At 39.9% G+C, this 15288-nt stretch overlaps 2 protein-coding genes across 3 annotated transcripts; both read left to right on the top strand.

Annotated features, from left to right (window-relative positions):
* The first annotated feature begins 63 nt into the window (after positions 1-63).
* On the top strand, positions 64-6274 carry spo11 (SPO11 initiator of meiotic double stranded breaks). The gene is made up of 13 exons (XM_034126639.1): positions 64-182; positions 1055-1168; positions 1895-1983; positions 2325-2391; positions 2494-2602; positions 2904-2990; positions 3499-3535; positions 3675-3784; positions 3886-3985; positions 4365-4402; positions 4763-4839; positions 5227-5338; positions 5991-6274. The coding sequence occupies exons 1-13, from the start codon at positions 70-72 to the stop codon at positions 6108-6110; spliced, it is 1173 nt and encodes a 390-aa protein (XP_033982530.1). The 5' UTR covers positions 64-69; the 3' UTR covers positions 6111-6274.
* A 1404-nt stretch (positions 6275-7678) lies between these two features.
* Positions 7679-12099, top strand: LOC117479439 (5-aminolevulinate synthase, nonspecific, mitochondrial-like). Of its 2 annotated transcripts, none has more exons than XM_034126386.1 (11): positions 7679-7811; positions 8948-9150; positions 9260-9436; positions 9591-9716; positions 9807-10026; positions 10173-10357; positions 10469-10648; positions 10770-10934; positions 11030-11298; positions 11374-11536; positions 11855-12099. In XM_034126386.1, the coding sequence occupies exons 2-11, from the start codon at positions 8964-8966 to the stop codon at positions 12013-12015; spliced, it is 1833 nt and encodes a 610-aa protein (XP_033982277.1). In that variant the 5' UTR covers positions 7679-7811; positions 8948-8963; the 3' UTR covers positions 12016-12099. The 2 variants fall into 2 exon arrangements, with proteins under 2 accessions (XP_033982277.1, XP_033982276.1); XM_034126385.1 differs by lacking the exon at positions 7679-7811 and adding an exon at positions 8283-8713.
* The last annotated feature ends 3189 nt before the right edge of the window (positions 12100-15288 follow it).

Raw genomic sequence — 15288 nt, 5'->3', positions numbered from 1 at the left:
AACCCTTACGCGGGAACGTCCTGGCTTTTATTAAATTAATTTACAGTTGGATGTCAGTGATCATACAAAATGGAATCCCGTTGTGCTGAGTTCTTTTCAGAAATTGACAAGCTCCGTGCTGAACTGCTAAAGAAAGTCCAAGTCATATCAGACTGCCAGCGTGTCGAAAAAGAAATCAGCCCGTAAGTTAACATAATATTAAATTGGTTTAGCTAGTTTCAATCCTGGTTCCCAGTGTGGTGTAACAGGTGCCATAGTGGTTCTCCATTAGCAATGCAACGGTCAATGCATCTGGTATTTTAATTTCTTAATTATAATGTAGCTTGGTAAATGATTGATTAGTTTGTCAAAGTGCAATTTAGCTAAAGTTAGATTTTACTATGCACTGTAATTACGTCACCACACTGATGACAGCTGGTTAGCTAATTTATATCTATGTCCCTCACTATCTAGTTCTGTCTAACAAACATGTGTAGAGTAAGATTTGTTGATTTGACAATCTTAAGACATAATTAATTCGCCCGAATAATCTTTATTTGGAACATATATAACAGGTATCTTACACAGCAAGGAGTAGTGGAAAGTAACTACATTACACTAAGTAACAATTAACCACTTAAGTAAGTCTTAAGTGGTTACATTTTGAGGGATTTTGCCTGAGCATTTCCACTTTCTTATACTCCAATACAATTCAGACGCAACTTTTGTTGTTTTCAATCCACTTTTTATTACTTATTTTGTTATAAGATAAGACTTACACAGGGGAAAATTCAAAATCTTCACAAAAGTAGGCTATATAATGTTTTAAACAGTACTGTAATATAGTCTTTATCACGTTTATATCTCAAATATAAGACTTGTTGACAATATTACAAATTAATGTACAGGGCAATATTGTAAGACCCTTGACCTATCAGGCACTTCCTTAATGTTCAATACTCTCCAACATATATAAATATTGTTGGTGGATCTGAAGTATTATTTAAAAAAATTCAGATCCCCTTTGCTAGGTTTTTGCGAGCCTATATTCAAAGCACTGTATCTTCTTTTCCAGCGGGGAAATATTGAACCGCATTGAAAACGTTATCCTTGGAATAGTGACAAGTCTTTCCAGAGATGAGGCCCCTGTCCTGGCACTGCCCGACAGATCCAACTGGGACAACATCAGGTAACTTTATTTAAACACGCTGTAGCATGAAGAGCCCACCCTGAACACTGCAGTCATTTGAAACACCGACTTTGTGGAGATCCGTTTAATCCATCTGACCTTTTAAAGATAAACACAAACAGTCGTGTTGTGTAAATAAATAAATAAACATTTACCTACATAGGTTTTGTAGGTCAGGCCACACAAGATGATCACATTAGTGTTTAATCCAACACGGCTCTCTCTATTTGCATTAAGGGTGAAGTTAGGAATCTTAATGAGCAACCAGGTGGTAGGAAAAAAGTAACTTTCAACTGTGGTTCAGAGAGATTGAAGTTAAAATAACTTCCTGCTGCATAGAAGATGACAGCATGATAGGTATTTAAAATCACTGTCTTACACACACCCACACAAACTCAAATATACAAAGAGCTTTAATGCGACTAGTCTGCAGAGACCTTATGCTCACAACAAAGAAGACTGTCTGGTCTTGTTTGGATCAAACCTTGCCGCAGCTTGAAGCACACTATGGCTCAGCCCTTTCAAATGTGAGAATCCCACAGACTGAGCACCAAAGGTTTCACACAGGAATCAGGACTCAGGTAGCCCTGAGGGTGTAGGGAATTTCAGATGGCTTACATGTGGGGGGCTGATTTTCAAAGCTAAAAAGTAAATGATGGCTTCTTTTCTTTACTACCCTTCCACTTAAATTTCAATCTGTTTTTCTTTCATTACTTCCCACTTAAGTTTTGACAGTTCCATCGGGCTTCAAATGAATTTAGGAAGTTCTGTCACTGCCGTTAGGAGCGACTGTCCGATGTCTGTGGATAAATTTGGTAAGAAGATACTCGCACCTCTGCTGTTATTTTTCTGTTCATGACAACCGAAATTCCTTTAAGTCAAAAAAACTAAAGTTGTACTGTACTTCATGTGGCTTTCATTTCTATTCATTGTGAACACATGCACGAACTGCACATACGGCAGTAAAAGTCCGACTTAGTTTAGGGTAACAAATTGGAAGAGACAGTATATGTTGAAAAAGGCTTTTAGGGATCAGTTTACCACATGGATATCCTAATTAGGAACAGCATTTTCCTCCACTCCAGTACTTTTTAAAGATGTGATAACTGTAAAAGTATTCATAATAATTATTTTATTTTATTTTTCCTGTTTAAAGCACAAATTACGAAGATTTTCATGGTCATCTACAAACTTGTGCAGAGCAACTCCTATGCAACCAAAAGGTATTTGTCATCAGTTCACACTCACACAGGTTTTTCTTGGTAAGAAGTTTTGTTTTGCTGGGTTACTCCTCAGTTTGAAGATGAACATTTTGTATTCCACAGAGACATCTATTACAACGATACACAGCTGTTTGGTTCACAGAGAAATGTTGATATCATTGTGGATGATATCTCCTGCATGCTTAAGGTTCCTCGCAGATCTCTACATGTGGTAAGTGTGTATGTCCATGTTAATGTGTTGTGTGTGTTTGCATGGTAAAATATACCCACCGAGTGATACAAAACATGTTGGATATGCTTTGTTATTATTAGTCCAGGTGCCACAGATCAACTCTGTTAGTTTAGTGTTTATTTTCTGCTTCATATTGTCCGAAACACCTGTGGAGTAAAAAGGTTCCTCTGATCAAACAGAACTTGAATGAAAGTTGAATTCAAACCTTTTCAGATGTGTGCAAATGCATGTGTTAATATGAGCATGCGATAACTTGCGTGTCTTACTTTTATGTCAACAGTTGGCCACATCCAAGGGATTAATCTCTGGGGATCTGTGTTATATGGAGGCGGACGGCACAAGGATCGACTGCCGCTCCAGCACGGTTGTAAGTTCCTTCAATAACCCGAACTAGCTGCCCCATTAACTGAAAAACACAGGGGCGTTCACACCAAGTACTTTTCCCACAGTAGTTCATGAGAACTTTAGTTCATGAGAGCTCTTTTAGTTCTGATGAACTAAAGCAGATCGCGTTCACACCAAAATGAGTTCCTGGGGGTGGATTAGGCAAATGAGCCGCTGACGTCACTTCTTCTTCTGCTTTGGGTTTACTGGCAGGCCGCAAACAACTTCACGGCGAGTACAGTAGGTGGCGGTATGCACCTTAAAGTTGCAATTCGCCAAAATTATAAATAATTTATAAATAATTTATAAATTATATACACTATACTTTAGGGTACTCTGAGAAATCTTCATGGTAAAAAGGGTTTCAAATTGTATATTTTCATGTTTTTACCATGTGTTTCCCACTAAAGAAACAATACTGCAAGTCATGTGTCAGAAAGGACTACATTTAGTTTAGTTGAACTGATTTGTATTTCTGTATTTTGTTTTAGGTTTCTGCAGTTTCATCAAACATTGCAGGGATTAGAAGTATCCTTTGGGATTTGTCTGAGAGTTTTACACTGTTTTCACATGACTTTCCCTTTATGTCACTCTCCGGTACCTCTGAGAATGTCATATATTGTAAGGAAATCGATGCAGGGTCTTTCTTTTCCTCAACCATATACAGATATTGTCTCCTCTGCAAAGTTTGTCATGATAGTAGAGAAGGATGCAACGTTTCAGAGACTGCTGGATGACAACTTCTGCACAAAGCTGTCTCCTTGCATCATGATTACAGTGGGTTCACTTTTTATATATTCTCTTTTAATTACATTTTTAGGAATTTCTCCAATAGCCAGTATAAGTGTCTGCATAACCGATGTGTTTGTGTGGAGCAGGGTAAAGGCGTGCCAGATGTGAACAGCAGGTTGATGGTGAGGAAGCTTTGGGACACGCTGCACATCCCCATCTTCGCTCTGGTGGATGCTGACCCGCATGGTAAGCTAACATCTGTCTAAATTGCAAACCATTTGCACCTCTCACACATACTTCACATAGTTACAAACATTTGCCTGTCTTTTCATCTCCACACACACACAGTTGGGTTGCTTGTGCCACTAATCCAGCAGATGTTAGCACCTGTGCGCTGCGTCATGGTTTCTAGTCTGACTGTTATTTCCGCTGGCGGGATCTGATCCTGCCGGGATGGCTCAGTTACCGTCAGTGTCCATCCCTCTAAAACCTTTTCCCATCGCATGGCGAGACACATATGTAATGCTTTACTTTGTTCTAAGCTCCGTTACACACCACGGAGGATAATTGCTCTGGTATGTCGGTGATTGCAGCGTGTCTGTGTCTCTCCCTCTGATTTTCCCAGGAATTGAGATCATGTGCATCTACAAGTACGGATCATTGGTGAGTCCTGCTATGCCACTTATTCCTGTACTGTACAATATCCACAGTGTCTTTGTTAGCAATATGTAACTACAGTATCTGTTAAAAAAACAAACAAATCATCCATCTCGTATATTTAAACTGACAGTGTATGGGGTGAAAATGTTGAGTTATTGTGTGGCAAAGTCTTTGTTGACCTCTGGGATGTTTGTGTAATCATCCTCGTGTTCATTAACTTTATTTTGAACATGTGTTGGACATAACCACATCATGTTGGTACGGTATCTTGCTGATTAGTGTGTTTATTTGAGATATATTATGTGTATAAGCATTCTGCGCGTCTGTTTATGTGTGTTTTGATGTGCGTTGGTTTTTCCACAGTCCATGTCGTTTGAGGCCCACAGTCTGACCGTCCCCAGCGTTATGTGGCTAGGCCTCCTCCCCTCTGACCTCCAGAGGTTTGGACTCAACATTTGCTACTTCCTACTTCCTCCTCCTACCTCTAATTGGGATTTTATTCTATATTTGTTTTGGTTTCTGTTGCTGTCGCCCTCACTTTTTTTCCACTTCAAGCCACTGCATCTTGGAGCAGATTGAGTTTTAAGTATACGTCCCCTTGAACAAGTTAAGGCCAAAATGGCTTTTAGACATACATTTAATTGTAGTCTGTAGACTTCTCTCCTCCTATGTTTCTCCCTAAACATACACATAATAACTCCTCAATGGGAGTCTGTTGAGAATGGGAGGAGACGCACTGCGGGGACGACATTCAACAGAACTGGCTGCTGTCATTTTTAGAAAATCAATTTGGTTCTGTTTAGTTAAATCAACATTTCATTCTTTAGGTTGCGGGTTCCAGAGGACGCTTTGATCCCCCTCACCAAGAGAGATGAAAGTAAACTCATTAGCCTCCTCCAAAGGCCGTACTCAGCCAGCCAACCAGACTGGCAGAAAGAGGTGAGACAGAAAGTGCTTTAGGGGAGAGCTGAGGGGGGAACATGCAGAGCTAAATAAAGAGCAATGAAGGGAAGTAACTGAAACTATTACTTCAAGTGAAGTGGTCGTGGGGCTGAAATGATTCATTATTATTGATCATTTTATCTCCATAGCTTTTTGTGTTTGATATAATTTTAGTAGTTCTCATGTCTGTTTAATAAACCTTATTCTGTCCAAACATTAGAAAACCTAATTTAATCTTTTTCCATTCATGAGTATTTGTTCTACCAAAACACTAAAGACATTCAATTGATTGGCTTGATGTTAGCTAACAGATCATTATCAGAGGTCAATAAGCCTTATCAGTAAAAGACAATACTGTGAGAGGTCATTTTGTCCATATCACACACACAGCTAACCAAATACACTCCCCGCACCTATGAGCCTTCTTAGGTAAATTATCCTTTTTTTTTATTCCTCAAAGTTTACACAATTTTAACATATTTGCTCATCTGACACACGCTATAGGAATGCATGTGAGAGGACTCTCCGCTCACTGATGCTGAGAATACTTAAGAGCCACTCTGTGCTTTGAGATAAACACCTGAAGATGTATGCCTGTTTGCGACTTCCTCCTGCATGCTCCTTAAATCTGTGTTTGCTCATGTTGCAGATGGAAATGATGCAGCGGAGTAAGGTCAAAGCTGAAATACAGTCACTAGCAGCCATTGCTCCAGATTTCCTCACCAACATTTACCTGCCCAATAAGCTGCGTTATGGAGGCTGGGTTTGAACACAATGCTGCCACCTAGCGGAATAACAAGGGAAGTGCTAGAGCTGGTTGCACAAGTAAAGAAAGATCTTAAATGTATCTGTCCTGCCTGACTCGCCAGACAGATTGAAAAAAAATTAGTTTGTTTGATTTGTATATTTGTGTGTGTGTGTGTGTGTGTGTGTGTGTGTGTGTGTGTGTGTGTGTGTGTGTGTGTGTGTGTGTGTGTGTGTGTGTGTGTGTGTGTGTGTGTGTGTGTGTGTGTGTGTGTGTGTGTGTGTGTGTGTGTGTGTGTGTGTGTGTGTGTGTTTTCTAATTGCAGTTCATAAATGTCTAATCCTATAATTAAAACTGTAATTCCTATTGACAAGTCAAAGCATGTTGTTGGTCTTGTTTATACTTCCAAGATGTGTGGACGTGCTGCGGCAAAGTCCCAAAACATGCTATGTCGATCAGTTTCATTCATGGTGTTAATTACTCTACAACTGTTTCAGCATTGTCTCGCTGGATTTACAACCACTGAACGCTGGTGCACATAATTGAGCAGATGAGTTATTTATTGCTTTGGAATTGGTATTACTGAGGCAGCCCATTCATTAATGCACAACATGTAACAGCTCGCACTGGTGTTTCTTTCATAACATCTGTTCTCCAGTAGGTGGAGACAGGGTTCTTAGATGGGAGAATTGGGTAACATTGTAAGGTTGATCATGTAAGTAAAGACCCCATTAAAAATGCTCATGAATGATACAGGTAAACAGTCTGTTAGGCTCGACAGCCGGCTTCAAGGCTTATGTTAAGAGCCGAGGGCCATTTTACTTTATCAATGTGGGCTTACTTTAACCATACATTTTACAGTACGAGGGTAATTCAGAAAGAAAAAGTATGATAATATTAAATTGGGCGCTGAAGAAATGTTACATCTCTAATGAAATATAGATTTTTTTAAAGTTTGTTTGTAATCTAAGCAGTTGCTTTGAGTAACATGGGAAATAAAAAAGGTTGAGATCCCCCTTACAAACGTATATTTAGTTGTTTTTAATTTCATGTACTAGTGGTGGGAGTGGTAGTCAAAATACATATTTATCGAAAAGTATAAGCTCCCTACTTATTTACATCATTACAAGTTAACAAAAACAAAATTATCTTATTAGTTTGTTCAGAACAAAAATAGACAGGACAATATCATGCTATTTAAAATATAATATTTAGAGACAATGTACTAAATACTTTTACTATGAATAACATATTCCTGATAATACCTATGTATTTGTACTTTAAATTAGGACTGTACTCATTGTAAAGTCAAGGATGAACACTGATTACTTATTCCACCAAAATAAATACTCGGGTAAAATGACTCATTGATTTACATGCTTCATACCACTGAGATCTTATTTAGAATTGGTTAACAATCTAGTAATTTTAACACATTATCGAATTCCAATAAAAATAAGTGTTATTTTACATTTAAAGTATAAACTGTGTATAACTAGTTTCTGTGTTCAGTGGAACAGACGAGGCTTCCTGTTTCAATAGACGATCTTTGGCAGGATTATGTGACTGCTGGGGGGCGGGGCTCCTTTATTGTGCAACATACTACCGCTACGTCATTGCGGTGACCGAAATGTTATTTCTCCAGCTGTAGTTTCTTCCCAAAAAGATTCGACTGGAAAATTGGCGAGGAGCATAAGGCTGCGCAGTATTTAAACCACAAACCAGGTGGGTTACTGTAAGAACTGCATGAGGGTTTATAGCCGGGATGGTTTACATGACAGGTGCTCCTGTCTCATGTCTAGCTCCTTCAAAATAAGATAGTAACTGTTTTTGTCTTCCATCACTAAAACCTTGACTTAATTGGCTTTTATTGATCAAAACTGATTTTCAAAACATACCTGTTCAGTTCCAGTGTGAATATTTTATGAGATTTATTTTTGTAAGCTTACACTCTTTTCTAAAAATCTGTAAAAGCAACTGGATGCTGTGGAATATATTGTTTTTACCACTTTTGCATATTTAGATCTCTGTCAATACTGTTTCCATTGGGGTTTCCATTGGGGTTTCTTTAGGTTGCGATTCTGTGAAAATTGTTATCGATTGGTTAAATGTAAAACATGATAAAAGAAAGTTGTGTTAAGTGTTGTTAATCCGTTGTACAACAGTGGTCATTTTACATTTTTATTCTGATTCAAGGTCAGCTTCCTCAAGAAAATGTTAACTTCTAGAAATAAAGCAGTTATGAATCGGTAACATTGTCAATGCAAAGGAGAGACTATACAGTATAGACTTTACATAACATAACTTTCCACTTGGTGGATCTTATGAGACCCAGTAATATATGTGATGGTTAGTCTGTTACAGTTCATATAGCCTATAGCCTTCATATGTTCTATCTCACCAGCAGCCAGATGGCTCTTTTTCTCCTTCGTTTCAAGACAGGTCCTTGAGAGGCCTTCCCTCTCAGACTTGTCAAGGACAGCTGACTACAGGGAAGCAGGAATGAAAGTGTTCTCTCTGGTTTTAAATATCATTTTCTCTTGGGTCTCGCTGGTCAGTGTGGAGTTTTTCGTCATGTTTCGCAAGAGGTTTTTGTGTTACTTCAAGGTGGACTGGGATGTGTTCAGGTAAAAGAGTGGCACTAAAGGAGACAACGGAGAGCAAGATTTTTAGGGGATCATTTTTGTAAAAAAATGTTGCCTGTTAAAAAATGGTACTTTGATGAATTGGATTATTTCTTCATTACACTGCCTATGGTATACTATCCACCTTTTATTTAAGGTTGCATTTTAATGTCTGATCTTTGTGTTGTGTATGTACTGGGTTGTCTTCACTGATTGTCTTTTCTCCTTTTAATTTAGTTCAAGGGTATCTCACATGGAGGCAGCAATCCGCCGGTGCCCTTTCCTCACTGTAGTTCCCGGTGTTCTGTATCTGGCTGGGAAGGTGTCGCTGGGGAGATATGCCCAAAGATGCCCCGTGATGATGGACCTGGCCTCCAGACCTCTGGCCCGAGCACTGTCCTCTTCAGCTTCTTCGTCCAAAGGCACACCAACAAATGAAGGTCAGTTGTAATGCATCCTATTATGTATGATTACCTCTTTCACAATTCAAAATATTTTAATGCTAACAATAGTAATTCTGTAGACAGCTTACTGTGTTGCTGTCCCTAGATCAGAAGCAGGAAGTTAAGATGCCCCCAGGTCACTTTACGCCACCTGCTGGTCAAACTGCAGGCTCCAAATGCCCCTTCCTGGCTGCAGAAATGGGGCAGAAAAACAACAGGGTAGTAAGAGAGGCCCGCATGGAGCTGCAAGAGGACGTCCAGGAAATGCATTCTGTTCGCACAGGTAAGCAAACACACAGCCACACCGTTAGTTGAATACACATACAGTCGGTCTTGTCATTTGTAAAAGGTCATGGCTTGTAGCCTTGACACTCTGGTGACATGTTCATAGCAAGTTGATGTCATGCATTTATTAAGATAACATCTTTCTTAAACAGGGAAAAAAGATGTGGATTTATCAGTTGTGGATCTTATCGAGGCAGACATAAACAACACAAAGACACCAAAAACGTTTTTTAAACCTTCCAAAGTGTCTCACCTGCTCAAGGACAATCTGCCCGACGGTAAGAAAGAAATGTTCAAAATGAACAAAAATACTTAAATAGATTTTTGTTGAAGCATCTAAAATCCTTTTTCCATGTATTGTCCATTAGCCATGACCTTCCAGTATGACAAGTATTTTGAAAAGAAGATTGAAGGCAAGAAGAAGGATCACACGTACAGGGTTTTTAAGACCGTGAACAGGCTGGCCTCCTCATTCCCCATGGCAGACGACTTCTCAGAGTCAGTTTATGCCCGCAGAGACGTGTCTGTGTGGTGCAGCAACGACTACCTTGGCATGAGTCGTCACCCCAAAGTCACCCAGACAATTATGTGAGTTGGCGCACTGATTAGGGATCCCCCGTAATCCCCATTGATCAGAAATCATATGAAGATGCTGATTATTTTGAATCAGACTGACAAAAAAAACAAGAATAAAAGGTTTTAAGATAATAAAGCAACTCTTTTTTTTCTTAAAGGGAGACTGTAAGAAAGCACGGTGCCGGTGCTGGAGGCACACGAAATATTTCAGGGACGAGCAAATTTCACGTGGAACTGGAACAGGAGCTAGCCGACCTGCACAAGAAGGATGCCGCATTGCTGTTCACTTCCTGCTTTGTAGCCAATGACTCCACGTTGTTTACTCTGGCAAAAATGCTTCCAGGTAAATTAAATTAAGTAGGTAAATATGTGACCTTAAGTTCCATGTTTTTGCTGATTTACTGAAATCCATAGTAGTAAATGTAACTTCTTTTAAATGTGTTTACTCCTTCAGGTTGTGAAATTTACTCTGACGCTGGCAACCATGCCTCAATGATCCAGGGTATAAGAAACAGCGGAGTGAAGAAGTTCATTTTCCGTCACAATGACGTCAGCCACCTGCAAGAGCTACTTGAGAAGTCAGACCCCTCCACTCCTAAAATTGTTGCCTTTGAGACGGTGCATTCAATGGATGGTAAGTGACAATCCCTCCATGTCAGTGCCAGGAAATTGTAACTTCTTACTTTAATATACACACCCAAAATAATGTGACTTAAAATTAAGAATAGGAATAAGCAGAATTGTTCTTTCTACAGGGGCTGTGTGCCCTCTTGAGGAGATGTGTGACATTGCCCACAAGTTTGGTGCCATAACTTTTGTGGATGAAGTCCATGCTGTGGGCCTGTATGGACCCAGAGGAGGAGGGATCGGGGACAGAGACAGAGCCATGCACAAGATGGACATCATCTCTGGTACCCTTGGTAAGTTGAACCCTCAATAACGGGGGGAAACATATCCTAACACTCTGACCAGTTCCATATGTGCCTCTCTGACTTGTTTTGGGTTTTGTTTCCAGGAAAGGCATTTGGCTGCGTGGGCGGCTACATCGCCAGCACCAGCGCCCTGGTGGACACGGTGCGCTCCTACGCGGCAGGCTTCATCTTCACCACCTCCCTGCCCCCCATGGTGCTGGCGGGGGCAAAGGAGTCCATCAAGGTCCTGAAAAGTGAGGAAGGCCAGGTGCTCAGGAGGAAACATCAGAGGAGCGTCAAGCTGCTCCGACAGATGCTGATGGACTCGGGCCTCCCGGTGGTCCACTGCCCGAGCCACATTATTCCTGTTCGGGTAAGGAAACTAATAATTGATCCGATAAACTGGTGTTGATGCAGAAATGTGACGCTGAACTATAATGTTTGGCAGGTGGCAAATGCAGAGAAGAACACTGAGATCTGTGACATCATGATGTTACGTTACAACATCTACGTCCAGGCAATCAACTACCCCACTGTGGCCAAAGGAGAGGAGCTGCTGCGCATCGCACCCACACCTTACCACACTCCCCAGATGATGTTCTACTTTGTTGGTATGCCCACTTTAAATGATGACGCATATCCTATTATCTTAAAATATCTGAAGTATTTTGTGTTGGACTTTGCACTCCTGAGTATATTACATTTCGGGTGAAAGTACAATTCTTTAGTCAAATTAAAAAAGATGCATTATTAAAAATATATATATATATATATTTTAGGGAATATTGCAATTCTGAAGTCCAATAGCTACATTAGAAAACAATTAAAACCCCAATTTGAAACTTAAATGTTAGGTATATCTTATGTCTACAATGTTTGGCAAAGATTGTTGTATACTCAGCTTTTTGTTCTCTGTTGTGTCTCCACAGACCGGCTGGTGAAGACGTGGAAGGAGGTGGGGATGGAGCTGAGGCCGCACTCCTCAGCAGAGTGTGACTTCTGCCAGCAGCCTCTTCACTTGGAGCTGATGAGTGAGAGGGAGAAGTCCTACTTCACAGGCCTCAGTCACATGATATCAGCAGTAGCCTGAAATCACATATAAACACTTGATCCCAACAAGCACCACCTTCCTGAATTAAAGATATGTATTCTATTTAAATAAAACATATTACTATGTTTGGACAGAAGAATGTTCTGTGTCACCTTCATAATAAATGTGTGGGTTAAGTGTACGTATGTGTGCTAAGTCTTAAATGTATTGTTTATGACTAAAAACATACTTTTAAATATGGTTGCATGCAGATTTGACATCATGTTGTTACAGGTTTAGCACAAGTTGGACCAACACGCATTAAAACACAGGAGGCATGTATAAAAGTGTAGACAAAAAGTGAGCTTTATTAAATAAAGCTGATACAAAAATAACGGGGACCAGAACTAGGTCAAACAAAACAACAAAAGCAAAGAAAACTTAAACAAGTACAGACCGGAGGACATGAGGGACAAGAGCGGGAACACAGGCAGGAACTCTGGGACACTGGCAGGAACATAGACAACAAACAGAGAGAACACTGGGGAAGACAGGCATATATATACAAGACTAACCACAGATATAAGACACAGCTGGAGAGGGCAGGTGAAACACAGGGGCAGCAGGTGAACACAATCATACAATCACACAGGCGGGGAAACAAAAGACAGGAAGACACAAGGAGAAAATACATTACAAAAGAAAACAATCCAATCCAACTTAATATATATAGCACATTTAAAAACAACAGAGTTGACCAAAGTGCTGTACATAAATAAATATATAGCATAAATACATTTAGACAAAACTGATAGGACAAAAAACAAATGTAAAAACACGAGACAATAAAACCATACTTATAAACCCAATTTAAAAGTGCAGACTGATACTGTAAGTCTTATACGTGGTCTTCAAAAAGCACGGGAGAACAAGTAGGAGAACAAGTAGGCTTTAAACAAGATTTAAAAACAGGCAAAGTGGGAGCAAGTCTGATCAGGGGGGGGGCAAATCGTTCCACAGCCTGGGAGTAGCTACAGAAAAGGCCCTGTCTCCCCGCTGTTTCAACGTTGACCTCGGGACCACAAGGAGGAATCTAAGTGACCGTGAAGATGTATAAGGTTATAAGGTTAAAACAAGAAAACATAACACCAGGATCATGACAAATGCAAGTCAATCACTCTAATAACAAACATAACGGCTTTTTATATAGCACTAGGTTTCAGTGCAACAACTCAGGTTTCATTACTACAACTAAAATGACAACTAAACGCTAAAATCAGCAAACAAAATCATGTATTGTTTTATTATATTTTTTATGTTGCATTTCTGGGTGGGTTGTCTTTCTGATGTGTTGCAAATGTGCATGTTTTGTTTAAAAAAAAAAAGGGATGCACATTTCAAACATCCAATTTGAATAATCTTTCTTGACATCTCATGCTACAATAATCTGCAAGTATACAGTGAATGAGATAGCAGAGCGCACAAAATATCTCGCACTCATATCTACTCATAGGGAAACATATCTAAAATCATATGGTGCAATGTGTCACAGATATATTTATATTTATCATGACACCCAGGTTATTTGCTGCACATACATGTAATGTATTATGTACACTATTTCATTAGATGTAGGGCTTTTGGCAGAAGGGTTAATCTCATATCAGTTATAACATATTAAGAAATGTGGCAATGCTTACTTCTGCAGATCATTTATCATGCATCATGTGGCTTCCTCATGTTATTTACTAATGCTACACAAGTAATAGGTAGTTCTAACAGTAACAACATAAAATGCATTACGTAATTGCAGAATTTTTCTTTTTTAACTTTGTAGTTTAGAAAAAAGACAGAGATGCATGATTGGAGTTCATGTATAATCAGCTTAAGGGCAGATTTGTGGTCATTTGTTCATTCATTCATGAAATGCATGTAATTGCATTCCTTGCTTTCCCCACATGGAGGCACACTGGGTCTCCTGTTGTGAGCTGTGAGGCTGTGAGGCTGTGAGCCAGGCACCTCCTTCCTCTACGGATGACTCATAGCTGGTGCAGCAGCTTTCCTCATGAACCACTAGATGGTATCAAAACAGAACAGGATATTGTGTTTCCTATCTAGATAGCATGGGAGATCAAATCGGTTGTAATACATTGCAGAATATACACTTCATGTGCCTTTGCATGTGTCAGTGTCACATGGATACAAAATCAGACATTACAGAGCATATTCAATTCAATGAATCGTCTGTTGTATCCGTCATCAATGCAACAGCCTGGTTATTTCCTACAAGATTGAATCAACATTTCTATTGATGTGAGACATTTTCTATCCCGGCCTATGATTATCATGCTTAGATAAAAACGAGTTCAATAAAAAGCCCTTTACTCCCACATGCAGGGAAACATCAATGAAGAGGAAGCTCTCCTCCCATCTGTCTCATCTCTGAATGCTTCCCACTGTACATCTGCACGTGACAGGGGTGTGTTTATGTGTCTGTATGTGTGAAATCCCTCAAAGCAGCACTTGACATACAGAAACCTTGCATTCTGTTAATCAAAGACCATCCTCTCTTTCCTGTGAGTGAATTACCATGAGCTCACGTTTGGAGCACATTATGTAACCATAGTGTTTTTGGGAGCTGTCAGGTGACCACCATGATAGCTAAAGCCCACTCACAACATGAATCAATACTCCAGTTATGTGCTGTGTTGATGTTGTTGATTGGGATTTCAAATCTTGACACACATTCAGAGGGTCTTACACAACTGCACCATTTCATTCTTTGATTTAAATAAAAAACAAGGTCATCATCTTACCTAATATAACTATTGCTTCATGAACAGTGAATCCAGTAAATGTAAGGTGTTGTTGGCAGGAGTTACTCCTCTGAGTGTTGTTTGACATCATTGTCACACATTATTACCTCCATCCATCAATGTCTTTTCTAGATACAGGCTGCTCTTTTGCCCATTGCGAAAATTCAGAGGACAGGTCCAACACCTCTACACACTTCCAGGAGACAATCATGTGGGTATGAGGGACCACAGGAAGTGTGTGTGTGTGTGTGTGTGTGTGTGTGTGTGTGTGTGTGTGTGTGTGTGTGTGTGTGTGTGTGGTGTGTGTGTGTGTGTGTGTGTGTGTGTGTGTGTGTGTGTGTGTGTGTGTGTGTGTGTGTGTGTTGGTTTTCACACCCTTTAAAGTATTTGGTGGTTGGATGTTGGAGGCAGGTGCTGAAATGTTGCTGTGGCGTAGCGGGGCGATGATATGTTGCCTGTTGTTGTGTGAGATCTGTGTGTGTGCGTGTGTGTGTGTGTGTGTGTGTGTGTGTGTGTG

This window comes from Trematomus bernacchii, unplaced genomic scaffold, assembly GCF_902827165.1.
Source record: "Trematomus bernacchii unplaced genomic scaffold, fTreBer1.1, whole genome shotgun sequence".
In the NCBI taxonomy this organism is placed as follows: domain Eukaryota; kingdom Metazoa; phylum Chordata; class Actinopteri; order Perciformes; family Nototheniidae; genus Trematomus; species Trematomus bernacchii.
This window is presented reverse-complemented; position numbering and strand designations above follow the sequence as displayed.

Bases quoted from the DNA above. Each gene is read 5' to 3' on its own strand.
- spo11 (XM_034126639.1), top strand. From the start codon at position 70: ATGGAATCCCGTTGTGCTGAGTTCTTTTCAGAAATTGACAAGCTCCGT. The intron at 2,603-2,903 runs GTAAGTGTGTAT...TTATGTCAACAG, and splicing joins CTCGCAGATCTCTACATGTG to TTGGCCACATCCAAGGGATT. The intron at 3,986-4,364 runs GTAAGCTAACAT...TGATTTTCCCAG, and splicing joins GGTGGATGCTGACCCGCATG to GAATTGAGATCATGTGCATC.
- LOC117479439 (XM_034126385.1), top strand. From the start codon at position 8,589: ATGAAAGTGTTCTCTCTGGTTTTAAATATCATTTTCTCTTGGGTCTCG. The intron at 9,437-9,590 runs GTAAGCAAACAC...TTTCTTAAACAG, and splicing joins AATGCATTCTGTTCGCACAG to GGAAAAAAGATGTGGATTTA. The intron at 10,649-10,769 runs GTAAGTGACAAT...TTCTTTCTACAG, and splicing joins GACGGTGCATTCAATGGATG to GGGCTGTGTGCCCTCTTGAG.